The 27,638-nt window shown below is 44.3% G+C and overlaps 1 protein-coding gene and 1 long non-coding RNA gene across 4 annotated transcripts; one reads left to right on the top strand and one right to left on the bottom strand.

The window, feature by feature from the left end:
* LOC117090235 lies at positions 1–5,924 on the bottom strand. The gene is made up of 3 exons (XR_004439938.1): positions 5,793–5,924; positions 5,578–5,673; positions 1–59 (listed from the first exon to the last, which is right to left on the bottom strand). It is a non-coding gene; the product is annotated as an uncharacterized LOC117090235 (long non-coding RNA).
* Positions 1,173–26,718, top strand: PCED1B (PC-esterase domain containing 1B). 3 transcript variants are annotated; one of them, XM_033222315.1, is made up of 4 exons: positions 1,173–1,313; positions 1,566–1,622; positions 5,631–6,098; positions 25,066–26,718. In XM_033222315.1, exon 4 carries the CDS (start codon positions 25,123–25,125, stop codon positions 26,419–26,421), a length of 1,299 nt encoding a protein of 432 aa, XP_033078206.1. In that variant the 5' UTR covers positions 1,173–1,313; positions 1,566–1,622; positions 5,631–6,098; positions 25,066–25,122; the 3' UTR covers positions 26,422–26,718. The 3 variants fall into 3 exon arrangements, with proteins under 3 accessions (XP_033078206.1, XP_033078207.1, XP_033078208.1); XM_033222316.1 differs by lacking the exons at positions 1,173–1,313; positions 1,566–1,622 and having other exon boundaries at positions 5,963–6,098; positions 24,904–26,718; XM_033222317.1 differs by lacking the exons at positions 1,173–1,313; positions 1,566–1,622; positions 5,631–6,098 and adding an exon at positions 12,350–13,583.
* The last annotated feature ends 920 nt before the right edge of the window (positions 26,719–27,638 follow it).

The following is a 27,638-nucleotide window of genomic DNA, read 5'->3' as shown; positions in this document are numbered from 1 at the left end:
GGCGGAGGTTGCAGTGAGCCAAGATCACACCATTGCACTCCAGTCTTTCAACACTCCGTCTGAAAAAAGTAATAATAATAATAAACAAATGTATTTCAGAGAAGCAATAACAAACTATGTTAAGGAAAAGAGCACCCTAAAAGAAAAAGGAAGAGCAAAAAAAGTAAGCCGTAACAATATTTTTGTAAGTGATAATTGGGAAAAATACTTAAAAGCCTACTATTTTACCAATAAAATAGAATAGTGATATACAATTATTTATAAAACAAGTGATGCAATGTGGGCCAATCGTATGTACAAAGTAAATACTCATCAGAAAAGAATATGACTAGGAGCTACTTTTTATGGTGCTGTTTTCAGTCATTTTCACATTTTCAGTAGAATTTTAAAAGTCCCTTTTCAGTAATAGAAGTGATACTCTAACATAAAGCCATAAATGCACTCCCAACATTGAATTCTAATTATCTGCTTCTGTGTTTTTCCCTCCCTGCACTGTGAGCTATAGGACATAGAGAAGACCATGTCCTACTCAACCTCATATCTCAGTTGCTAAGCACTGTGCCTGACCAAGGGGACACTTGATGAATGTTTATCTAATAAAGTAAGAAAGGACCCAAAATATTAAGTTATTTCCATCTTCCTTGACAAAACAACCTTATGGCCGGGCACAGTGGCTCACGCCTGTAATCCCAGCACTTTGGGAGGCTGAGGCGTGTGAATCACTTGAGACCAGGAGTTCAAGACCAGCCTGGCCAACATGGTGAACCCCCAACTCTACTTAAAAAAAAAATAAGTAGCCAGGTGTTAGTGGCACATGCCTATAATAACAGCTACTCAGGAGGCTGAGGCAGGATAATTGCTTAAGCCTGGGAGGCAGAGGTTGCAATGAGTCAAGATCGTACCGCTGCATCTAGTCTGGGAGACAGAGTGAGACTCCGTCTCAAAAAAAAAAAAAAAAAAAACTGAGCATAGTGGCTCAGGTCTGTAATCCCAGCACTTTGGGAGGCTGAAGCGGGCAGATCACTTGAGCCCAGGAGTTTGAAGCCAGCCTGGGCAACACGGCGAAACCCCATCTCTACCAAAAATACAAAAAACTAGCAGGGCGTGGTGGCTCACTCCTGTGGTCCCAGCTACTGGAGGTAGGTGGGGGACTGAGGTGTGAGGATCACTTGAGCCCGGAGGTGGAGGTTGCAGTGAGCTGAGATCACACCAGCGCACTCCAGCATAGGTGACAGAGAAAGACTCTGTCTCAAAAAAACAAAAAGAAAAAAGGAGAGAGAACCGGAATTAGAAAACTAAACTGTGGTTTAAAGGTAAGGGTCATTGCTAAATAATGTAAGACCCAATTCTTGTAGGGTATTAAATTATTCCCCTAAAAGAGCTTACACCCTTAGAGAAAAAAATTCATTAACTATTGCTCTGGAACTATGAGTCCGGTACCCAGGAAGCCTGGTCTTTAGTCCAAGCTCAGTAGTTAACCTGTGTGATTGAGGCAGCTGCTCAATCTCCCCGAGCTTCAACTTGACCTAACGATGATTTCTGTCATCTCCCTTCCACTTGCGCAGTCTCTTCCTGCAGTGATGGTGTCATACCAGCCCATGGAACAGTGCCCATCAAATAAGGTACTTGTCAGTATTTACATTTTTTTCTAGTGGTTACTCATTTAAAGAACTATTTTGCATTACTAAAGCATGGATGCATGTATACCAATCCCTGGAATAAAATGAGCATTTACTAAGTGCCAAGCAGTCTGCTTAGCACTTTGCATGTTTAAACTTCACAAGTAGAAGTGGGCCAGAGGGGTTGAGTATCTTTCCCAAAGTCACACAGCTTGTGGGTTATTAATTTGGGACTCTGAACTCCAGCTTTTCTGCCTGCAAAGGCCATGTTCTGAACCACTAAGCTACACTGGAACAGAAAACAGAACTTGCATAAAACATAAGAATTCTAAGAATTTTGTGGAACCGTTTAAGAAATCCTGACAGAATGGGATCTTTTATAAATTCACATTTCTCATTCCATCCATCCTGAATAGTGAAATCACTGATTTGGCTCTTCTCAATCTGTAACATCCCAAATCCCAACAACTATTGCCTTGTTCATCAGCACAAAGTTTGCATGTACTTAGTGCAAAATTTAGTTCTGTTACTAAATCGAATTCATGAGAAGTTTTCATCGAGAATCTCAAAGTTCCTAATATGCTATCAGAGAAGATTTTGTACCCTAATAGAAACAAATTTTTCATTATTCATATGTGCTTGAAAATACTAAATGTGAGTGCTTTGAAGAGGACTTATCAAAAATATGTGGACTGTTTAAGTCAGACAAGCAAAGCAAAAACATAGTTTTGTTATTTGCCAAATTTGGCCCATGCGTTTAAGGCAGCCCAGGAATAGATTTAAGCACATACACACACCAGCCAACTGAAATTAATGTATATATGTATATATTTAATGGGCTGATTTCTGGCCCACTTATAGGATTCCCAAGAAGATAAGAAAAATAATTGTGTTTCTTAAGATAGAAAATGTGGATAAAATGATAATGGCTTGCATAAAGAAAAGTTTAAATTTCTCTGTGGCTATAACTACTAACGAGCTGCTAATATTAAAGGATATCTGTGTGTGAAAGCATATTCACAGGGTAAAACATTATATGTACATAAGTTGTCATTACTGTTTAAGAAAAAGCCAAGTTTGGTGGGTAAAAAAAAAGAGATGGCTCACTGAGCTTTGAAACATGAAATAGGGCCAGAATAGCACTAGTAGCCAGAATAGCACTAGTAGCTGTCTACATAGAGCATAATAAGTTCTTGGAAGCCAGGAAATCAACTTTATTTTAAGTTTAAAGAGTACAAGTGGAATTATCATTTGCATTATTACAGCGCCTCTGTTCTCTGGTCTTGGGATGATTACAGAGATTGTTCTTTTATTCTCACAGTGCACAGACCAGCTGAAATCTACAGGACTAGAAAGATTTGCAATTCATTTATAGAATTGCTAGAACTAAATAATGGCAGATTTTCAAAGATATGTAATAGACTACTATGAATTATAAAATATTAAGGCTATCAGTTGGGTGCTGCCTTGATTGTATTACATTTCAATGGTAATGACTGTACTAAAATTCATGGGGAAATGCAAGATGACATTATTGATGGCCATAGACAAGAGGATGAAAGCAATGCACAATGTATGGAATTAATTTTAAGCCACACACTGAGTAGACAGTGATGTAAAGTAAAATGATATTTTTCAAGGAAAGACAATATGTCACATTATAATACAGTTTACATAAATAGCATACCATTAAAAAAACTAAGTCTTCAGAGCATGTAATTCAGGACTGTTTTGAAATCTCTTACTGTTGTTGGTTAGTTATTTTGTACTGTAAGGGAGGGAAAATGGCTTCTTCCATACTTCTAGGTTCTTTGGCTGGGATACAAATTAAATTGACACAAAACAGATTAATAGAAGAAAAAACATTTTTGTCCAGGCTCAGTGCTCATGCCTGTGATCCCAGCACTTTGGGAAGCTGAGGATCAAGGGAGGATCAAGGGAGGATCACTTGATCCCACGAGTTCAAGACTAGCCTGGGCAACATAATGAGACCAAATCTCAATTAAAAAAAAGAAAAGGAAAAAACATTTTTAATTATATGCACACACACTGGAATCCCACAAAACATGAGACTCAAAGGAAAGCCAGATGATGGAAGCTCATCCTGAGCTACAGGAAGGAATAGGGACTTGGGGCTTACAGAGAACTAGTGACAAGTTATAGAAGGGTGATGAGAGGAAATGTATGGTGAATAAAGGTTGTCTTGTTATGTAAATGAAAAGTCTCCCAGGTAATAAAAGTTGTCCGAGAGCCGGACTCTTCCTGATACATATACTTTGACTAATGTAGATTTCTTTTATAAATATAAATTTATTTTACAAAAGGACAGCTTTTCAGCGATACCCCTGTGTCTGCGGTTGCCCAGAATAATCAGCTTGAAATACACCAAATAACTATATTTTGGGGTGGCATATTTTTTATTTTTGAGACGGAGTCCCGCTGTCGCCTTGGCTGAGGTGCAATGGTGCAATCTCAGCTCACTGCAACCTGCGCCTCCTGGGTTGAAGCGATTCTCCTGCCTCAGCCTCCCAAGGAGCTGGGATTACGGGAACCTGGGGGTGGCATATTCTGATCTTCTGTAGTCATGCATTGGGACCTTCTGTAATCATGCATTTTCTCTCTCTCTCTCTTTTTTTTCTGATTCATTATTTCCTTTTCGTATTTGTAGGGAAAGTGATATTCCCCTCCCCGAAATTATATTATTCCAGACAAAAGAAAACAAATGCCTACGCTTATCTAATCAATCAGAAGACCATCTCCTCACCCCCCTCCCCCCGTTTTTTTATTTTTTAAAGATGGAATCTTGCTCTTGTCGCCCTGACTGGAGTGCAATGGGGTGATTTCAGCTCACTGTAACCTCCGCCTCCCGAGTAGCTGGGATTACAGGCGCCCGCCACCATGCCCAGCTAATTTTTGTATTTTTAGTAGACACAGGGTTTCACCATGTTGGCCAGCTGGTCTCGAACTCCTCACCTCAGGTGATCCACCTGCCTTGGCCTCCCAAAGTGCTGGGATTACAGGCATGAGCCACGGTGCCAGGCTAACCGTCTCCCTTTTAAGCACACTGTCCCCTTGAGTTACCTGCTGGTTTCAAGTGGAACACTAGGGCAGGAAGCAGAAAGTTCTTGTCTTGCTCTGCCACATACTGGATCTAGCTGAGGCCAGGGCTCAGGCCTGTGGTTTCCTGTAGTGTGGACTGAGCTATTTTTCCATCAAGAAGGCAGTGGAGAGATGAAGTGAAAGGATTTAAAAGCGGTTTGTGGCCTGGCGCGGTGGCTCACCCCTATAATCCCAGCACTTTGGGAGGCCGAGGTGGGTAGATCACCTGAGGTCAGGAGTTCAAGACAAGACTGGCCAACATGGCGAAACCTCGTCTCTACTAAAAATACAAAAATCAGCCCAGTTTGGTGACGGGTGCCTGTAGTCCCAGCTTCTTGGAGCCTGAAGCAGAATTGCTTGAACCTGGGAGGCAGAGGTTGCAATGAGCTGAGACCACGCCACTGCACTCCAGCCTGGGCAACAAGACTGAAACTCCATCTCAAAAAAATAAATAAATAAAAATTGGCCGGGCGCGGTGGCTCAAGCCTGTAATCCCAGCACTTTCGGAGGCTGAGACGGGCGGATCACGAGGTCAGGAGATTGAGACCATCCTGGCTAACCCGGTGAAACCCCGTCTCTACTAAAAATACAAAAAACTAGCCGGGCGAGGTGGCGGGCGCCTGTAGTCCCAGCTACTCGGGAGGCTGAGGCAGGAGAATGGCGTGAACCCGGGAGGCGGAGCTTGCAGTGAGCTGAGATCCGGCCACCGCACTCCAGCCTGGGTGACAGAGCAAGACTCCGTCTCAAATAAATAAATAAATAAATAAAAATAAAAGTGGTGTGTAAACTGTAACACATTGCACAGAAACACAAGATTACTACTATGAAATATTAGTTAGAAAAGTAGAGTTCTTCTTACCATTTCCGTGTTTCTTCTCACTTCCTCCTTTCCTCTTCTGACCACCTCCTCAGCCGTGAATGCACCACACCAGCAAGAACAATAAGAGCCGAGGTTCTGAATTGTTTAATCAAAAGAAGAGTCAAAATAAGCTACACCCAGATTACTGAGAAAGGTGAAATGAAAACAAGCGCAAAACCAAATTCCAGGAAGATGCTGTCTTTGTATTGACTTACCATTTCATGTTTTCATACATGTCAAAGTCTTGAAGCTTCGGTCATTAGTCTTCTGCTTCCTAAAGCAAGAAAGTAAATGCTGACTTGTGTCATTTGCCCCAGATGCCACCGGAAATATCATCTTCTCCCCAGACGCTGGTTTGCCAGCATAGCAGCACCCAAAGGCTGACCTATTTCCCCTATAGCCCAAGCTCAGAGATCTCCCGTCTGGCCACAATGATCTACAGGAGAGGAAGAAAGCTATCTAGGGATGAGATCTAGAATCAACTGAGAGAGAAGCTTAAACATCACCAGTTACTTTAATGAGTAAGTACTTTTCAGTTTTTCCATTTTATTTGAAACATTAAGTTGGCATTTCTGACCAGCCTTTCTTGAAACTGTCATTTTGGGGGCACTTACTGTAGAGAGGAATCAGTACCCTAGCCTCCTCCAGCCCACCCCATGTAACATTAAAGAGACAACTGGTGCTTGGCAATAACAAAAATATTAGTGATTGATAAAATAATAAATTTATTAAAATGGACAGTGAAAGGAAGCAGCCAATTTAGCTGTGAACTGCAGAAGGGACATGAGGCATTTGTTGTCTGCAATCTTGTATGTTGTGGTTGACCACAAAGGCTTGGCATCAGATTTTACTTCCAGCACTGCTTCTTATGAAATGGATGACCTTGGGCAGATTACTCGATCCTTTAGCCTTAATTTTTAAATGTATAAAATGGAGAAAATTAGAGTGTGTAGTCCAGGTGCAGTGGCCCACACCTGTCATCCAGGCACTTTGGAAGGCTGAGGCAGGTGGATTATTTGAGTCTAAGTTCAAGACCAGCCTGGACAATATGATGAAACCCCGTCTCTAAAAAAACCTATAAAAATTAGCCAGGCATGGTGGCACAGGCCTGTAGTCCCAGCTACTAGGGAGGTTGAAGTGGGAGGATTGATTTAGCCTGCAGAGTTGCTGCAGTGAGCCATGATCTCACCACTGAATTCCAACCTGGGCAACAGAGTGAGATGAAAGAAAGAAAGAAAAGAAGAAAAGAAAAAAAGAATTTGTTAGGGTTTGTGTGTGTGTGTGTGTGTGTGTGTGTGTGTGTGTGTGTATGTGACAGAGTCTCACTCTGTTGCTCAGGCTGGAGTGCAGTGGCGCTATCTCAGCTCACCGCAACCTCCGCCTCCCAAGTTCAAGCGATTCTTGTGCCTCAGCCTCCCAAGTAGCTGGGATTACAGGCACACGACACCACATCCAGCTAATTTTTATATTTTTAGTAGAGACAGGGTTTCACCATGTTGGCCAGGCTGGTCTTGAACTCCAGACCTCAGGTGATCTGATCCCCTTGGCCTCCCAAAGTGTTGGGATTACAGGCATGAGCCACCGCGGCCTTCTTAGAGTTCTTAAGAAGAATAAAGAGATAAACTCCTAAAACATGTAAACACATTTTGGAGGGTATACTAAATAATGCCACTAAATAATTAATATTGCTAAATAATAAGTTAAATGCTTCATTTAACTGGAAATCTCCCTTAACCACTAAGCCCAATTTCCAGATATGTTAAGGTGGCTCCGAATAACAATAGCAGTGAACACTTGTAGAGTTTACACAGCACTTCATTTGATTTCCACAATTAACTCTAAGGTAGGCAGTGCAGAGCTGTTGACTTATTTTTGTAGCTGGAGAAGAGAGAAGCGGGAGCTCGGCTGGACACAGCAGCAGGGAGAAAAGCCCCTAGGTCCGTGTTGGCACTGAAGTGGGGAAAACCATGGCCTGGGGAAAGGCCTAATGTGAGAAGTTAATCGGTGTGCCTGGGAAATAGGACATTCATTTCACTAGCACAGATTCTTGGTCCTCAGCTTTCTTTTTTTTTTTTTGAGACGGAGTTTCGCTCTGTCGCCCAGGCTGGAGTGCAGTGGCCGGATCTCAGCTCACTGCAAGCTCCGCCTCCCGGGTTTACGCCATTCTCCTGCCTCAGCCTCCCGAGTAGCTGGGACTACAGGCGCCCGCCAACTCGCCCGGCTAGTTTTTTTGTATTTTTTAGTAGAGACGGGGTTTCCCCGTGTTAGCTAGGGTGGTCTCGATCTCCTGACCTCGCGATCCACCCGTCTCGGCCTCCCAAAGTGCTGGGATTACAGGCTTGAGCCACCGCGCCCGGCCGGTCCTCAGCTTTCTTAGTCCCCTGGACCTTGCTTGTCCTTTACTTCCACCCCAAGCCGTGGAGCTTGAAACTGGCAAGTCCTCAGTTGCACTGCCAACAGGCAAAGCAGTGGGAACTCAAGTTTCCAGAATCCTCTACAACATAGTGTGAGTAAAAGCCAAGGCAGAGACGGTGTCTTGCTGTGTCATCCAGGCTGGAGTGCAGTGGTGTCATCACAACTCACTGCAGCCACAAACACCTGGGCTCAAGGTAGCCTTCCACCTCAGCCTCCTCCTGAGTAGCTGGGACTACAGGCGTGTGCCACCACATCATGTTAATTTTTAATTTTTAATTGTTTTTGGGTTTTTTTTTTTTTGTAGAGACAGGGATGTAGCTTTGTTGCCCAGGCTTGGCCTGAACTCCTGGGCTCAAGCAATCCTTCCTCCGTGGCCTTCCCAAAGTGTTGGGATTTCAGGTGTGAGCCACTCTAACTGGCTGAGACCTGCTCTTATAGTCTCATTTTTAAATTGAAAAAATGTTTTCCATAGGTTGACTATCTATGGAAAAAGGTAGCTCAGGCCTGTAATGGCAGCACTTTGGGAGGCCTAGGTGGGTGGATCACCTGAGGTCAGGAGTTCGAGACCAGCCTGGCCAATATGGTGAAACTCCATCTCTACTAAAAATAGAACAATTATCTGGGCATGGTGGCAAATGCCTGTGATCCCAGCTATTCCGGAGACTGAGGTAGGAGAATCACTCCGTGAGACAGGGGATGCAGTGAGCCAAGATCACGTCACTGTACTCTAGCCTGGGCAACAGAGTGAGACTCTATCTCAAAAAACAAAAAGAAAAAAATTTCTTTTTCCATAGAAACACTATTACACGTAGAATTTAAATACTACAAAAATGGTAACAATAATGATAGCAACAATAATAAAACAATATCCATTTTTAAAACTCTTTTGTGTAATCCCTTCAGAGGAGCATAGGTACTATTTCCCCTATTTAATAAGTGAAAAACTAAGCAGCACAAAGATAAAGTAAGCATTAGAGGTGGAAGAAATCCAGGCCTGCTGACTCAGCCCCGGGTTCTTGTTACTGAGTAAATGGACTTTTGAAGCTAGTCCTGGAGCAGAATTGTCACAATCCAACCTGTTCAGCAGTTGAAAGCACTCGTCATTATTAGCTCTCCAATCGCCCTTGTTTTTTATCCATGGAACTTTTAATTCAGCCACTGGTTAGAATCTAGAGTAGTCAGCATAAGCCTAAACATTTGAAACACAAATATAGCTTTAGTGTAGCACTGGGTTTTCCATTGGCTTTTAAGAAGACTAGCTAACAGAGTGATGAAAATTGAACTAAGTTATTTCACACCTGCTTTGTTTTCTCACAGAAAATTTTAAAGCTGTGCACAAAACATTATTTTGTTTTTCAACAGAGAATAACAAGGAAAGCTACATGCAAATATTTCTATCTAGATAAGATGATTTTCTTTTCTCTTAATTTAAACAAATATTTATAGCTGAGATTAAAAACTCAGGCTTTGGAGCCATACTTACTCCTAAAGAAACAAAAGGAAACCTTAAGCTTATCTAATTATTCAGAAGATTCACTGTCATTAATGATGTGGCGGCATGAGCCTAAAGTCCCAACTACCCAGGAGGCTGAGGTTGGAGGACTGATTGATTGAGCCTGGGACGTTGAAGCTGCAGTAGCGGTGATCATGCCACTGTACTCCCAGGTGACCAAGTGAGACCCTGCCTCAAAAAAAAAAGAAAAAAAAAAAGAACAAGAAGAAGACGATACATTGTCAAAAGCATAGTTCTGCCATTTACTAGCTGGGCAACCTTGGGCAATTTATTGATTTTTTTTTTAATTTTTATTTTTTTTGAGACGGAGTCTGGCTGTGTCACCCAGGCTGGAGTGCAGTGGCACGATCTCGGCTCACTGCAAGCTCCGCCTCCCGGGTTCATGCCATTCTCCCGCCTCAGCCTCCGAGTAGCTGGGACTACAGGCGCCCGCCACCACGCCCGGCTAATTTTTTGTATTTTTGGTAGAGACGGGGTTTCACCGTGTTAGCCAAGATGGTCTCGATCTCCTGACCTCTTGATCCTCCCGCCTCGGCCTCCCAAAGTGCTGGGATTACAGGCTTGAGCCACCGCGCCCGGCCTATTGATTTATTTTTAATTTATTTTTTGAGACAGAGTCTCCTTCTGTTGTCCAAGCCAGAGTGCAGTGGCACGATCTTGGCTCACTGCAACCTCTGCCTCCTGGGTTCAAGCAACTCTCTTGCCTCAGCCTCCTGAGTAGCTGGGAATACAGGTGTGTGCCACGACACCGGGCTAATTTTTGTATTTTTAGTAGAGACCGGGTTTCACCATGTTAGTCAGGCTGGTCTCAAACTCCTGACCTCAGGTGATCCATCCACCTCGGCCTCCCAAAGCGCTGGAAGTACAGGTGTGAGCCACCATGCCCAGCCAACCTTAGGCAATTTATGTAACCTCTCCATGCCTTAGTTTACTCATCTATAAAATAGAGATAATAATGGTTCCTCCCTCACCGGGTTGTGAGAATGGAGTAGGCCTGGCACAAAGTGAGTGCTCAGTGAGTTCCGATGATTATTAGGCACAGGCACTGGGCCCTGAGGGGTACAAAGATGGGTAAGACCCACTTCTGCCATCTGGAACTAGCACAGAGTGGGATAGAATGGCACATGGGCAGTTAATTATAGAACAAAACAGAACCAAAGGTTAAGTAGAGGCATCCCTCAGAGGAAGGAGAGAGTTTTCTACTTGGGAGAGTAGGGAAGGCTCTCTGACAAAATTGTCTTTTAACTTGAGTCTTACTGAAAGAACAGAATTTTAGTAAGAGGAAAGTGTTGGGGAACATTCAAAGGTGAGTGACAGAAACAAACATAAAGACATGAGAAAAAGGCCTCTGGGCTTACACAAACCCTATCATTCCCCGCAGTCTTTCAGAAGATCCCAAGAAGGAAGGGTCATATCCCAAAATATAAAAAGTTTACAGAATGCAAAATGTTGGAATTAGGCTAATATATTAAATGAATTTGAAATTTTAAAACTTAGATGATGAAGTTTTATGTAAGAAAACATGTAAAACTAAAACTATACCATTTAAAAAATAATGTTTTAATCAAAGACAAACTTTTTAAGGACTAAGAAAAATTGGGGGAATGTAAAATATTTAACCATAAAGCCAAAAACAAATGTGACATTGATCACTGTGCTCAGCTTCCCAAAATATATTGCAACATTCCCCTCCTCCCTAAACTATATCTTCAAAATATATATATTGTTTCCAATATTCGTTAGACATCAAAATTATTTTTTTTTTGAGAAAGGGATATCACCATGTTGCCCAGGTTGGTCTTGAATTCCTGGGCCAAGTGATCCTCCCGCCTCAGTTTCCTAGAGTGCTGGAATTACAGGTGGTGAGCCACCACGCCCGGCCAACATCAAAAATTTTAAATGATTGCCTGGATACAGATCAGCTTAAGGATTTCTTCACAATTAAAACAAAACCAGTCATCAAAAATAAAAATGACTTTATCCACACATTTCAGAAGTAAAGTTTATTTCCACCCAATTATCTACTCGCAGCCAGTGCTTCAAGCAAAATTATACAGCAGCTCTCTGAAATTGCATGCTGAGAATGTGCTGCCATCATTCCCATTGTTGGTCAATGCAATATTTACCTTTAGGGAGACTGTTCAAAGGTCACGAGACAATTATTTCAAGAATTCAGCCATAGTTTGATGGGAAGATAAATGAGTGTCTAGAGAACTGGGAGACAAGGCGGAGTGGCTTATGGCTGTAATCCCAGCACTTTGGGAGGCCAAGGCAGGAGGATTACTTGAAACCAGGAGTTCAAGACCAGACTGGGCCACAAAGCAAGACCCTGTCTCCACAAAAAAATAAAAAAATAAAAAAATAAATTAGCCGGGCACGGGATGCACACTTGTGGTCCCAACTACTCAGCAGGCTGAGGCAGGAGGATCGCTTGAACCTGGGAGATAAAGGCTACAGTGAGCCATGATCGCACCATGGCACTCCAGCCTGGGTGACAGAGTGAGACTCTGTCTCTTAAAAAAAAATTTTTTTTTTTTTTTAAAAAGAGAACTGGGGCCGGGCGCGGTGGCTCAAGCCTGTAATCCCAGCACTTTGGGAGGCCGAGACGGGCGGATCACGAGGTCAGGAGATCGAGACCATCCTGGCTAACACGGTGAAACCCCGTCTCTACTAAAAAATACAAAAAACTAGCCGGGCGAGGTGGCGGGCACCTGTAGTCCCAGCTACTCGGGAGGCTGAGGCAGGAGAATGGCGTAAACCTGGGAGGCGGAGCTTGCAGTGAGCTAAGATCCGGCCACTGCACTCCAGCCTGGGCAACAGAGCAAAACTCCGTCTCAAAAAAAAAAAAAAAAAGAGAATTGGGAAGTGATAGGGGCCTGCATAGACTGCTTTTCCTACCTCCTACCTACCCCCCAACCCCAAAGAACTTTTTGTTCTCTCCACCTGAATATGTATGGAACTCAGGCGACAGGTCTGGGCTAGAGACAAAGATAATAGCTACATTCACTGAGTACTTAGAAATGTGGTTGTGTCATGCTAATAACTTTACATGTGCTCATTTAACCCCCACTTGTTAGGAAAACTGCAGTTATATTGTTCCCATTTTATTGATGAGGTTTCTTCAGGGCAGAGAGGTTGCTTAATAGGCCCAGGACTCAAGGGCTAGTAAGCAGTGGAGCAGGATCTAAACCCAAGGGGCCAACCCCAGAGGCCCTCCCTCTCAGCCAATGTGCTTTATTGCCCCAATAAAGCACAAATCTGCATACAAATAGGAATTGATAAGGGATGGTCCGTTGTTACCATCCAAACCAGGACTCTTAAGGGTTTGGGGTGCTACTAATCATTCTGGGAAAACAGGCGGAAACCAGAACTGTTTGGGGCAAATAGGAACATATGGTTACCTCACTTCCTGACACTCTGAAAATGGGTGGACACACGAGGATAAGAATGTTGAAGAAGAGAAGAAAGGACCCCTTCAGTGGCCTTGAGAAAGACCGGGAAGGGAGGGAGAAATAAAAAGAGAGAGAAGAGAGAGAAAGACCAACATTTGGGGACCCACAAGAGAAAGATAAACCCTCAAAAGATACTAGGGAAGGACAAGATACAAGGGTGTCACAAATACGTGGACTTGAGGGCTGGGTTTCTCAGAGGAAGCAGTCAGTCGTGCCCCCACCCCTCATACTGTAAGAACCAAAAAGTGGCCACTGAAAAGAGCAACAAGGAAGTAATCGGTGATTTACTAACAAACATTCCTTTACTTTGATGCAGTCAGAGCCAAATTGAAGTAAACAGAGGAGTGAGTGGGAGGTGGGGCCCAGACCAAGACCCAGTCAGTGCAAGCAAGTTTTGTTTTTAAATGTGGCCTTGGAGCGGAGGCAAAAGATAGGACTGTCCTGGAGGTGGAGTCAAAGATGTTTCCTTTCTTTTTCAAAGCAAGAAGCTAGAATGTGTTTAATGCTAAAAAGAAGGATCCAAGACAAGGAGGGTAAAGAAAATGCAGAATGCAAATTATCCCCTCACTGGGGGATATCCGGGAGCAAAGTCACTGAGCTGCTGAGGAAGCTTTACGCCTAAGAAGGTACCTCTCTGCCTTTGCAGGAGAGTGGAAAGCGGGGTGAGGATTTGAAGGTTTGAGGAGGGAGTCCAGTCAGGGTCCTGTCTGCAGGCCTGTGTTTTCTCTGGAATCATTGTGGGAGGGCTTGCTGAGTCAAGGATTAGAAGGGCCTACTGTCTGGCAGGCCTTGTGTTAGGCTCTCAATGTATGAGATCTCTTTTCATCTTCACTATTGTTCAACGAGGTAGGTAATATTATTCCCCTTTTACAAAAGAGGAAACGGGTTCAAAACTGTGGGCAACCGGCCCAAGAGCACGCAGCTGTCCAGGGGCAGAGTCCTTGTCTGGCTTCTTTGCCTGGAGTTGAAAGCCAGATCACCACCTTCGGTATCTTTCATTTGTGTTAAAGGGGTAATAGGTAGGAAGTTAGCAAATATACTTTGAATAATGGACGCAAGACCATCATGTAGATGTTTACTATAGACTGTACTTGATTGAAATCTTACTTTTATGTCTATGAAGTGCTTTGATTATTTATTTTAGGGAATATTTACAAAAGGCTATAAAACAAAAGCTTAAAAAAGTGAGCTCACTGGAATTAATGGTCCATGGTTTTATCTTTTGTTTTTATAGAAGTTACCTGTATATGAGTTATTAAGAACCTCCACTTCATTCATAAAAATGCCCTCTGCATTTCTTTCTGTAATTCATAGGAGTTGTTTATATTAGACTATTATTATGGGAAAATATGCTGCTTTAAGAATTTTTAAACTTGGTAATTTTCAGACTCAAAGTGTTTGGGATTCTTCTTTGATAATTTATTTTAAAAGAATTACAAATTTCAGATTGTGGCCTGGTAGGGATGATATAAATACAAACTGAATATACCCACAGTGATTCTTGCCTCCACAAAGTAAACCTATGATTACATGGAGCCCAGTTTGAAGATCTTTATTCTAGTTTCCGTTTTTCACTTATCTTGCATGATTTTAGATGTGTTTAAGGACTACCTGGATAATGAACTTAGAAATACAGGCCTTATGGTGTGGTTTCATGATGCAGGGATTCATAGGGGAATCATGATCGATGTTGAAGGGTGTGAGCCAAATGTGCAGTAACAGCTGTCATAGCTGTAGATAGACACAGGTGCTCTCTACATTTTTACTGAATTAATTAATGGACTGCAGATCCGAGACCTACATAGAAAGTGAGGTCAGTATAGAAAGGGGATTCAAATCAGTTAACAATCTTTCCAGTGGTTATTTGGCAATTCTTTTTCTTTTTCTTTCTTTTTTTTTTCTTTTTCTGACACAGAGTCTCACACTGTCACCCAGTCTGGAGTGCAGTAGCACAATCTTGGCTCACTGCAACCTCCACCTCCCAGGATCAAACGATTCTGCTGCCTCAGCCTCCCAAGTAGCTGGGATTACAGGCGCGTGCCACCACGCTTAGCTAATTTTTGTATTTTTGGTAGAGACGGAGTTTTGCCATGTTGGCCACGTTGGTGTCGAACTCCTGATCTCAAGTGATCCACCCATCCTGGCCTCCCAAAGTGCTGGGATTACAGAATTAAACCACTGCACCTGGCCTGGCAATTATTTTTCTATTGCATTACTTACCACAGCATAGCATCTCTCAGTACTTTTCTGTATGTTTCCTTTGCTCCTAAAGCCACTTTTGAAAATAGGCCTGCATGGCCGAGCGCGGTGGCTCAAGCCTGTAATCCCAGCACTTTGGGAGGCCGAGACGGGCGGATCACGAGGTCAGGAGATCGAGACCATCCTGGCTAACACGGTGAAACCCCGTCTCTACTAAAAACTACAAAAAAAAAAAAAAACTAGCTGGGCAACGTGGCGGGCGCCTGTAGTCCCAGCTACCCGGGAGGCTGAGGCAGGAGAATGGCGTGAACCCGGGAGGCGGAGCTTGCAGTGGGCTGAGATCCGGCCACAGCACTCCAGCCTGGGTGACAGAGCGAGACTCCGTCTCAAAAAAAAAAAAAAAAAAAATGAAAATAGGCCTGCATTGCTTCTTCCACTTCCGTGTTGTATGGGTCGATGGCTGTTCACTGACTGGCCTCAAATCAAAATATGAGTCTCTAGAGAATCCCCAGTCCACTTTTCCCAAAGAAAAGTTCGAATTGTTTGCTTTTCTTTTTTCTCTCAAAACTGTATATGGCATGTAATTTAATTTTTGGCAAGTTTAAATTCACTTAGAAAACTAAGCAAATGCCAGGGCCGGGCGCGGTGGCTCAAGCCTGTAATCCCAGCACTTTGGGAGGCCGAGACGGGCGGATCACGAGGTCAGGAGATCGAGACCATCCTGGCTAACACGGTGAAACCCCGTCTCTACTAAAAAAATACAAAAAACGAGCCGGGCGAGGTGGCGGGCGCCTGTAGTCCCAGTTACTCGGGAGGCTGAGGCAGGAGAATGGCGTAAACCTGGGAGGCGGAGCTTGCAGTGAGCTGAGATCCGGCCACTGCAATCCAGCCGGGGCGACAGAGCGAGACTCCGTCTCAAAAAAAGAAAAAGGAAAACAGAAAACAACATGGAACTACTTATAACTATGAATTTTTTTTTTTGAGACAGAGTCTCGCTCTGTCACCCAGGCTGGAATGCAGTGGCACAATCTCGGCTCACCGCAAGCTCTGAATTCCGGGTTCACGCCATCCTCCTGCCTCAGCCTCCCTAGTAGCTGGGACTACAGGCGCCCACCACCACGCCCAGCTAATTTTTTTTGTATTTTTTTAGTAGAGACGGGGTTTCACCATGTTAGCCAAGATGGTCTTGATCTTCTGACCTCGTGATCCGCCCGCCTGGGCCTCCCAAAGTGCTGGAATTACAGGCGTGAGCCACCGTGCCCGGCCATAACTGTGATTTTTAAAATTATCACGAAACTTTAAAAAAATTTTCTGTTTTAATTCGATGTTGGAATCAGGTTGCAATGATTGTTCATAAACCTCCCTCCTCTAGCTTAGACTCTTCCAACACGCTCAGGTACTTCATTTACATACATCAATTTTAGCAGCCAGCTCTTTAAGTGCCGATTTTCTTACCCCTCCTCTTGAGAGAAGAGATTGCCTCTCTTTTTTTTTTTTTTTTCTGAGAGGGAGTCTCGCTCTGTCCCCCAGGCTGGAGTGCAGTGACATGATCTCAGCTCACTACAAACTCTGCCTCCCGGGTTCACACCATTCTCCTGCCTCAGCCTCCCAAGTACAGTAGCTGGGACTACAGGCGCCCGCCACCACACCCGGCTAATTTTTAAAATATTTTCAGTATTTACGGGGTTTCACCATGTTAGCGAGGATGGTCTCAATCTCCTGACTTCGTGATCCACCCACCTCGGCCTCCCAAAGTACTGGGATTACAGGCCTGTGCCACAGCACCCAGCCGAGATTGCCTCTCTTTTTGAGACTTGTCTCGCTTTGTCGCCCAGCCTGGAGTGTGTTGGGGCGATCTCCGCTCACTGCAACCTCCTCTCCCGGGTTCAAGCGATTCTCCTGCCTCAGCCTCTTGAGTAGCAGGGATTACAGACGCGTCACCACACCCGGCTAATTTTTTATATTTTTGGTAGACACGGGGTTTCAACATGCTGGCCAGGCTGGTCTTGAACTCCTGATCTCAAGTTATCCGCCCACCTTGGCCTCCTAAAGTGCTGGGATTACAGGTGTGAGCCACCACACCTGACCGAAATTGCCTTTTCATACCTAGTCCTTGCACCCAGTGCACTATTTGGCTCTCTGTGATCTTTATTAAGTGAATGAGGGAATCTATAAAATAGCTACCAAAATGAATAAGTGTGCTTATCAAATCTGAAGCAAAGAAAGATGCCTAGGCTATAAAGATCACTGATCTGGCCATTTTCGAATCTTTTTTTGTTTTATTTTTTATAAATAAAAAGAGCTCTGAAAATGGATGCTATCGACCTTTTTTTAAAATCAGAGAAGGTTTATGTCTCCAAATTATTCTTCTCACTCCCCTAAAAGTGCCATTTTGGTTTTGTTAAGTTTTATTTTTAATGCTTGGTCTCTTAGCTTAAACGATTCTTTTCCCAAAATGATAGTCTTGAGGGTGTCAGATTTCATTAATCCTGTTACAGTTACAGTGCTCCTCTTTATCAAGAATTTCATTTCCATTTCAGGTTTTTTTGTTTGTTTGTTTTTGTGTTTTTGTTTTTGTTTTTGAGGTGGAGTCTCACTGTGTCACCCAGTCTGGAGTGCAGCAGCAAGATGGTAAGATCTCAGCTCACTACAATCTCTGCTTCCCGGGTTCAAGCAATTCTCCTGCCTCAGCTTCACGAGTAGCTGGGATTATAGGCACCTGCCATGATGCCCACCTAATGTTTGTATTTTTGTAGAGGGGGGGCTTTCAGCATGTTGGCCAGGTTGGTCTTGAACTCCTGACCCCAGGTGATCCACCCACCTCGGCCTCCCAAAGTGCTGGGCTTACAGGCAAGAGCCACCTTGCCTGGCCCCATTTTGGGTTCTAACTGGAATACTTCTTCCCAATCATTTTCCTCTCTCTTCCTTCTCACCGTCGTAGCTGCATATTCCATTAGAGAAGAATAATAAGGCCAGGCACGGTGGTTCACACCTGTAATCCCAGCACTTTGGGAGGGTGAGGTGAGTGAATCGCTTGAGACCAAGAGTTCGAGACCAGCCTGGCCAACACGGTGAAACCCCATCTCTACTAAAAATACAAAAATTAGCTGGGCATGGTGGCAAGTGCCTGTAATTGCAAGTTATCTGGAGGCCTAGGCACGAGAATTGCTTGAACCTCAGAGGCAAAAGTTTCAGTGAGCTGAGATCTCACCACTGCACTCCAGCCTGGGTGACAGAGCAAGACTCTGACTTAGAAAAGAAGACATTCTCAGGTAAGCATTTTTTTTCAGATATTGGCCCTGAGCTCTTGGACCAACATTTGGGTGGGTTAAGTTAACTGGTTAGGATATAATACCTCCAGAAGTCCTCAGACACTGTGAGGTTGTCAGTCTTTAGAACTGTGTTTTGGTTCTTCTTCGTTTTTTCTTTCTTTTTTTTTTTTGAGACAAAGTCACACTCCGTTGCCCAGGCTGGAGTTCAGTAGTGCGATCTCAGCTTGCTGCAACCTCCACCTCCTGGACTCAAGCAATTCTCGTGCCTCAGCCTCCTGAGTAGCTGGGATTACTGGTGTGTGCCACTACACCCAGCTCATTTTTAGTATTTTTAGTAGAGATAGGGTTTCACCAAGTTGCCCAGGCTGGTCCTGACCTCAGGTGATCTGTCCTTCTTGGCCTCCCAAAGTGTTGGGATTATAGGCGTGAGCCACCGCACCCTGCCTGGGTTCTTCTGATTTCAAAGTCTTTATGTGTTTTTCTGTCTCCTGCTTGAGATTAGGATATGGGATTATACTCATTCACCAACCATCCCCTCCCTTCGTGACCACCTCTCCTGGGTAAAGGAGAGGGTTGCCTGACTATGAATAAGAAAAAGATAGGAAAAGATCCTTCTTCTATTAGAGATAGACTTTGGACTAAATCTTAACTCTATCACATCAATATCTTTCCCTGTAAAATGGGAATAAGAGTTATCTCATAAAGGGCTGGGTGTGGTGGCTCACGCTTGTAATCCCAGCACTTTAGGAGGCCAAGGCAGGCAGATCATCTGAGGTCAGGAGTTCAAGACCAGCCTGGCCAAAATGGTGAAACCCTGTCTCTACTAAAAAACTACAAAAATTAGCCGGGCGTGGTGATGCGCACCTGTAATCCCAGCTACCCAGGAGGCCGAGGCAGGAGAATTGCTTGAACCTGGGAGGCGGAGGTTGCAGTGAGCCAAGATTGTGCCACTGCACTCCAGCCGGGGCAACAAGAGTGAAACTCTGTCTCAAAAAAAAAAAGTTACCTCATGAAGAGGTAATGTTGGTAAAGCACCTGGGATCTAGTAGCTGTTCAATAAACATTGATTTTGTTTTAGCCAAAATATTTCACTTGCATCATCTAATTTGATCTTCATAGAAACCTGACAAGCAGAACAAATATTGTAATCTCTCCTTTATTGATTATTAACCTAGTATTCTCAAACTTCCTAAGTATGGGTTGAACACCCTTAATCCAAAATGCTTGGAATAAAAAGTGGCTCACACCTGTCATCCCAGCACTGTGGGAGGCTGAGGATGGCGGATCACCTGAGGTCAGGAGTTCAAGACCAGCTGGCCAACATGGTGAAAGCCCATCTCTACTAAAAATATAAAAAATTAGTTAGGCATGGTGGGCGCATGCCTGTAGTCCCAGCTACTCGGGAGGCTAAGACAGGAGAATCGCTTGAACCCAAGAGGCAGAGGTTGCAGTGAGCTGAGATTGCACCACTGTACTCCAGCCTGGGCACCAAGAGTGAAACTCCTCAAAAAAAAAAAAAAAAGAAAAAGAAGAGAAATCAAAACAAAAGTGTTTTGGATTTCAGATTTTTGGGTGATTTCAGAATATTTGCATGTATGTGGGGATGCCCGTACATAGGCTGGGATGGGGCCCAAGTGGAAACACAAAATTCATTTATGTTTCATATACAGCATATACACTTAGCCTGAAGGTAATTTTATACGATACTTTGAATTTTGTGCAGGAAACAAAGTCTGTGTGCATTGAACCATCAGAAAGCAAAGGTGTCACAATCTTAACCACTCATGTGGACTCTGGTTGTTTGACGTCACCATCATTTCTGACTCAGTTTATATGTTTAGAGGCAACCGACAAGTAATCGTTTTCTTTTCTCTTTTTTTTTTTTTTTTTTTTGAGATGAAGTCTCTCTCTGTCACCCAGGCTGGAGGGCAGTGGCGCCATCGTGGCTCACTGCAACCTCTGCCTCCCAGGTTCACGCCATTCTCCTGCCTCAGCTGCCTGAGTAGCTGGGACTACAGGCGACTGCCACCACACCCAGCTAATTTTTTTTTTGTACTTTTAGTAGAGATGGGGTTTCACTGTGTTAGCCAGGATGGTCTCGATCTCCTGACCTCGTGATCCGCCCGCCTCAGCCTCCCAAAGTGCTGGGATTATAGGCGTAAGCCACTGCGCCCGGCAAGTAATCATTTTCTTACACTTATTAACACGTAAGTACTTAATAGTAGAAAATGTGACATACTTTTCTCTTTTTTTTTTGGAACACAGCCTCACTCTGTCACTCAGGCTGGAATGCAGTGGTATGATCTTAGCTCACTGCACCCTCCGCCTCCCAGGTTCAAGGGGTGTCCTGCCTCAGCCTCCGAGTAGCTGGGATTACAGGCATGTGCCACCATGCCTGGCTAATTTTTGTATTTTTTGTAGAGACAGGATTTCACCATGTTGGCCAGACTGGTCTTGAACTCCTGGTCTCAAGTGATCCACCTGCCTCGGCCTCTCAAAGTGCTGCGGTTACAGGCGTGAGCCTCCTCACCTGGCCAACATACCATTAATATAGTGAAAAAGTAATGTGTTCAGTGTAACTTGGAGCATCATGTTAGCTCTCAAAAAGTTTTGGGTTTGGAAGAACTTTGGAAGTTTGAATTAGGGATGCTCAACTTTTAATAATAATAACTAACTCATCAGCACTTACTTCTCATTAGGCATTATTATAACAGTTTACATTTAATCCTTACATCGCATGTATGAAGTCTACTAATAGGTCCATTTTACAGATCTGGAAAATTAGGGCAGAGAAAGGCTAAATAACTTGCCCAAGTTCAAAATGCTAGCAAACAAGAGTTAGGATTCAAACCCAGGTAGTATGATTCCAAATGCAATGCTCTTTGCTATTACTCTGTAGACGGGGCTATGGATAGCCTCTACCCATCTTCTTAAGTGGATCTTCTTAAGTGGGATTTTCGGGTGGACTTGGAACCAAATTAATGCAAGACAGATTAACAGAAGAAAAGCATGTACGTTTTATTAATTTTTTTACATGTACATGGGGACCCTCATGAGAGAGAAGACCCCAAGAAATGGCCAAAGCAGAAAGCTTTTATCCCTTGTAGACAAAGAACTACACAATTTGTGAAGAAATGACAGGACAAAGGGATATAAGCTAGGGGTAGTAAATTCCAGGGGAGTCGCTAGGAGATAAGTGGAGGGGGGTATAAAGCTAGTGGAGGATAAGGGTTTTTTTCGGTAAGTTTATTTATACAGCTCCATTGCAGCGGTCACTTCTTAAGTCACTGAAAACAAGGTTTATCTTCTTGTGCTGGTGCAGAGAAGGCCGCGTTTTCATAGGAATTTTTATGGCTTGATAAGAAAGGGCAGATCTGGAGGCCCTTTCTGCCACCGCTGATTCTCAAGCATCTTCGCTCAAAAATATTTATATCAGAGAGGCACATTTTGGGGTGACATAACCCTAGTTTCCTTCAACTCTTAAGTGCCTCTGATAGTCTTTAAGTAGTGGACTTGAACTTAATATCTTTTCAAGTCTAGGGCACTTGGCTGGCAGAGAAGGAGCGCATTAGGGAATTCCGTAAGCAACACCAAGGCAGAGACAGCACTGAATAATTATCAGATCTGCCAGCTTCCGGACAGAACTGTGTTAACGGGGAGGCACATTAGGGCACAGATTATGGCCAGAGTGCCGACCCAGAGAAGGCACAGAGAGCTGGACTGGCACGGGAGCCCTGAAAACACAAGAGGAAAGGGTTTCCATCTTCACATTTTGCACTTTGGAGACTTGAGTCTAGAGTGGGAAGGAATACTTTTCCCAAAGACCCCTAGACTTTCACAGTTCTTGGCCCTTACCACTTTCCACATGATAATACAGTTATCAACCAGTGTTTCTGGTCTGCTTTTTGAGGGCAAGATCATATTTTACTTATTTTTATGCTCCCTATGTAGAGCATATGGTAGGCACTTATTAAGTGTGAGTTGGAGGAATAAATGAATCTAAACAAATGAATATGCTTGAGTCCCAAAGGGATTTGGAGTTTGCTTCAGTTTTGTTTTGTTTTTCTTTGTTTGGTTTTTTTTTTGAGATGAAGGTCTTGCTATGTTGCCTAGGCTGGTTTCAAACTCCTGGTCTCAAGCAATCCTCCTGCCTCAGTCTCCCAAAGTGCTGGGATTACAAACATAAGCCACCGCACCCAGCCAAAACTTTTATTCTGATAGCAAAAATATTTTAATGAAGATTCTTTGTGGGGAAGATGTCAATATTTTCAACTGTTATGAAACAATATTCTACCTATTTTAATATTTTCATTTTTGTATTTATATCCATTTAAAACTAAAATAGGATATATAGCTTTTAAAACTTGAATGTATAGTTTCATAATAGCTATCCACCCACACCTATTAAAATGTTTACGAATGCATAAAATCTTACAAGTTTCAAGCTGCACCGGATTTTCATGGCTTTGTGTAAGTAGATGAAATGGATGCCATGTTCCTCCCATTTGCAATCTCTAGCAGTATTTTAGTGTTTCTACTATTTAGTCATCTGTGGATATGAGTTGTAAATGGCAGCTTGAAATAATCTGAAGTTTTGAGGATGAGTTTCACAGCTTTTAACATTGCATCCAATGTGCTAATGTGCTGGAGAGAAAAAACTTTTTCTCTACTCTTTTAGCTTCAGTACCTGGGGGCGTACAGATTAAACTAACAAAAGACAGATTAACGGGAGAAAAGGCACACAATTTTATTAATTTATTTTGTGTGTGTTGCCAAGATACAGATCTAGACATTTTATTTGTGTATGTATGTATTGATTTAGAGATAGGGTCTCACTTTGTGGCCCAGGCGGGAGTGAAGTGGCTGGAACACTGCTTATTGCAGCCTCAACCTGAGCCCAGGCCATCCTCCCGCCTCAGCCATGTGCCACCATGTCCGGTTAATTTTTGTGTAGAGATGGCGTTTTGCCATGTTGCCCGGGCTGGTCTCGAACTCCTGAGCTCAAGTGATCCCGCCCACCCTGGCCTTCCAAAGTGCTGGGTTTGCAGGCCTGAGTCACCGCGCCAGCCACAGTTTTTAAATTAACATTGGCAGGCAGGCAGTGCACCGGAAAACAGTGAAACTTAGGGCTTTGGGCTTTAAAGGATGATGAATTGTGGGGAGGTGACTGGGAAATAAATGGGGGGAGCTCATGGAAGATAAGGGCTGTTATAGTAAGGTCTATTTATGAAAAATCATCTTGGTGTCTATTCCCTGTCTTTGGTGAAAAGGATGATAACCTGTCTGATTGATAAGAGTTGCTCTTGTTTCCCTGGTTGGGGGAAGGGTGTTTACCTTCCTCAAAGGGAAATATATGCCCTGATTCTAGGCCAGATAAGAGGAGGGCAGATAACTTCCTGCATCTGTCAATTTTCAGTTGCTTTCTGCTCAAAATGATCCTCATGCTAAAGTGCACATTTTGGAGTGGCATATTCCAATTCTCTTCAAATGTAAAGCAAATAATATTACAGCTGAAACGTATTCAAATTATTTCCAGTTTTATCCTGATTTTTTTCAGTCTTATTGATGAGAAGCAGCTACTTCCTTGTAAAATAAATCTGTTTTTACTGGTTTTCTTTTTTTATGTTTTGTTTTTTGTTTTTGTTTGTTTTATGTTTTGTTTGTTTCCCAGGCTAAAGTGCAATGGTGCGATCTCGGCTCACTGGCAACTTTTGCCTCCCGGGTTCAAGCAACTCTCCTGCTTCAGCCTCCCAAGTAGCTGGGATTACAGGCATGTGACACCACGCCCGGCTAATTTTGTATTTTTAGTAGAGACGGGGTTTCTCCGTGTTGGTCAGGCTGGTCTCGAACTCCCGACCTCAGGTGATCCACCCGCCTCAGCCTTCCAAAGTGCTGGGATTACAGGCGTAATCCCACTGCACCCGGCCTGTTTTTATGTTCTTGACCTAGCACAGGTACTCTCCTTGTGTTACCTGTTGCATTTCATTTAATTCTTTTAAAGCTATAGCAAGCAATTTAAGACTATAAAGGATATTTACAAAAATAAAAGGGAAGGGAAGTCAACCATAATCCTATTCTATGAAGGTATGTTTTTACATATTTCCTTTCAATGTTATCTATGTATATCTCTTTTATATAGTTTAAGTGATGGAGCATTCAGTATGGGATGTAACTTCTTCCACTTAACATTACATCACAAACATTCTCTATGTTCTTGCATACTTGGGGTCCTCATTATCTAACAGTGGCATAGTGCTAACCATCTCCACTTAGGCTTCTGGTCTGCTTCCAGGCTCTTGGCTAGGCATCCTGCTAGCACTCTCAGCCCTAGGAAGGGTGGATCCGTACTTTGGCTCCTCCCCACCAGGTGGAACCTGAGCCTCCAACAGCAGCCTCAGGCCATTCAGAGGTCGAGCCCCAGGCCTAAACTGCGACTAGACAAAGAAGGCTTTTGGCTCTCTCGCCCATCTCCCAGGTCCAGGCTTGGTGGAGCCTGCTATACGGGCACTGCAGGTCCATTCCTCGGGGCAGAGGCCACTGTGCCATCCCCTTCCCCATGGTCTCCCTACCCTCGACCTGCACGGGGCGCTCCACCCAGAGGTGAGTCCCTCCCAGCTGTTCTCTCCTTCTGTCCTAGCCATCCGCAGACCCACCCTGTGCAAAGGAAGGAGCTAGGCCGTGCGCCCTGGGCGTCATGATCCTCCTGCGGGCCTCCGAAGTGCGGCAGCTGCTTCACAATAAGTTCGTGGTCATCCTGGGGGACTCTGTGCATAGGGCGGTGTACAAGGACCTGGTACTTCTGCTGCAGAAGGACTGCCTGCTCACTCCCCAGCAGCTCAAAGCAAAGGGGGAGCTGAACTTCGAACAAGATGAGCTGGTGGACGGAGGCCAGCGCGGCCGCATGCACAACGGCCCTAACTACCGTGAAGTTCGCGAGTTCCGCTCCGACCACCATCTGGTGCGTTTTTACTTCCTCACCCGCGTGTACTCTGACTACCTCCAGACCATTTTGAAAGAGCTGCAGTCGGGCGAGCATACCCCCGACCTGGTCATCATGAATTCCTGCCTCTGGGACATCTCCAGGTATGGTCAGAACTCCTGGTGGAGCTACCTGGAAAACCTGGAGAACCTGTTCCAGTGCCTGGGCCAGGTGCTGCCCGAGTCTTGCCTCCTGGTGTGGAACACGGCCATGCCTGTGGGCGAGGAAGTCACCGGGGGTTTCCTTCCACCCAAGCTCCGGCAGCAGAAGGCCACCTTCCTGAAAAACGAAGTGGTCGAAGCCAACTTCTACAGCGCCACCGAGGCACGTAAACATAACTTCGATGTACTGGACTTGCATTTTTACTTCCACCACGCGAGGGAGAACCTGCACTCGGACGGGGTGCACTGGAATGGACGCGTGCACCGCTGCCTCTCCCAGCTGCTGCTGGCCCACGTGGCTGACGCCTGGGGTGTGGAGTTGCCCCAGCGCCATCCTGTGGGCGAGTGGATCAAGAAGAAAAAACCTGGCCCGAGAGTTGAAGGGCCGCCCCAGGCCAACAGAAATCACCCGGCCTTACCTCAGTCCCCACCCTTACCTTCCCCCACATACTGCCCCCTGCTTGGGTTGCCACCTCAGCGATTGCCGCTGCTCCCGCTCCTGCCCCCACAGCCTCCTCCTCCCATTCCCCTTCACCAGGGAATGCCCCGGTTCCCACAGGGTCCCCCAGATGCCTGTTTTTCCTCAGACCATACTTTCCAGTCAGATCAATTCTATGGCCATTCAGATGTCCCCTCATCAGCCCATACAGGTTTCTTCTTCCAAGACAACTTTGCGATTGGTCCCCAGCTGCCTATGCCCTTCTTCCCCACACCCCGTTATCAGCGGCCTGCCCCTGTGGTCCATAGGGGTTTTGGCAGGTATCGTCCCCGTGGCCCCTATGTGCCCTGGGGACAGCGGCCTAGACCTTCAAAGAGAAGGGCCCTAGCCAACCCAGAGCCAAGGCCTCAATAGATGGACCTAGGCCTTATTTCCTCTTTATGAGCATGGATTGGACAGATCTGACACTTCCTTTCCATTGCTTGGCCTGAACAGACTGACCTTGTTAACTTAAGCCTGGAGTCCATGCCTGGTCTTTTTGTTCATTGCTATTACCAAGAAAGCCAAGGAGGAGCAGTCTGACTCATTCTTCTTGGCTGCAGCCTCTTCCCCACTTCCTGGGGGTGACCCAGCATTATTTCTGCCTCCCCACTCTATTCTTTTTGCCTTTGTGTAAAACTAAAATTGAAATAAAGAAGTTGCACAAAAGTAGTTGTGGGTTTTGCATGTCTATATTTAATGGATGCCTCTCCATTAAACAATTAGTTCTTAGTATGTTTTGGCTCTGTGTCCCCACCCAAATCTCATCTTGAATTGTAATAATCCCCATGTGTCAAGGGCGGGACCATGTGCAGGTAATTGAATCATGGGGGTGGTTTCCCCTATGCTGTTCTCATTATAATGAGTGAGTCTCACCAGATCTGATGGGTTGTTGTTGTTGTTTAGACAGAATTTTGCTCTTGTTGCGCTGGCTGGAGTGCAATGGCGCGATCTCAGCTCACCACAACCTCCTCCTCCCAGGTTCAAGCAACTCCCTTGCCTCAGCCTCCCGAGTAGCTGTGATTACAGGCATGCAGCACCACTCCTGGCTAATTTTGTATTTTTAGTAGAGACGAGATTTCTCTGTTGGTCAGGCTGGTCTCAAACTCCGACCTCAGGTGATCCGCCCACCTTGGCCTCCCAAAGTGCTAGGATTGAGCCACTGGGCCCAGCCACCACTTCTCTGTTTTTAAGAATGTTAACATAACTAAGACTGTTTAAATGCTAGGCTCACTGTATCACTCAACTAGTGAAATGTTAATACTTAGATAAAATAGTCAAAATCAGATGTGATTAAAATTGTTCAAATAATAGGATTTTTCATCGCATTGATTTGACTGGTTTGTAGCTCCCCAATACCACCATCCCTAAATTTGACAAGAATTAGGACATGCTGTCTTGCAAAAATGAGGTTCATGAAGTCACAAGAAATTGGTGAAATCATATATATCTACAGAAGGAATACATTAGCAGCTTTTAATCCACTAAAAAAAAAGATTCTTGGAGAATGGGACCTTTATCTTATATCTGTGTCTCAAATCTTAGCACAACGCCTGGCACTTAATAAATACTGAATAGCATTTCTGGATGAA

Source organism: Trachypithecus francoisi, unplaced genomic scaffold, assembly GCF_009764315.1.
Source record: "Trachypithecus francoisi isolate TF-2019V2 unplaced genomic scaffold, Tfra_2.0 Lachesis_group11, whole genome shotgun sequence".
NCBI classification, from domain to species: domain Eukaryota; kingdom Metazoa; phylum Chordata; class Mammalia; order Primates; family Cercopithecidae; genus Trachypithecus; species Trachypithecus francoisi.
The sequence above is the reverse complement of the archived record's forward strand: the minus strand, read 5'-3'. Positions and strand labels throughout refer to the sequence as shown.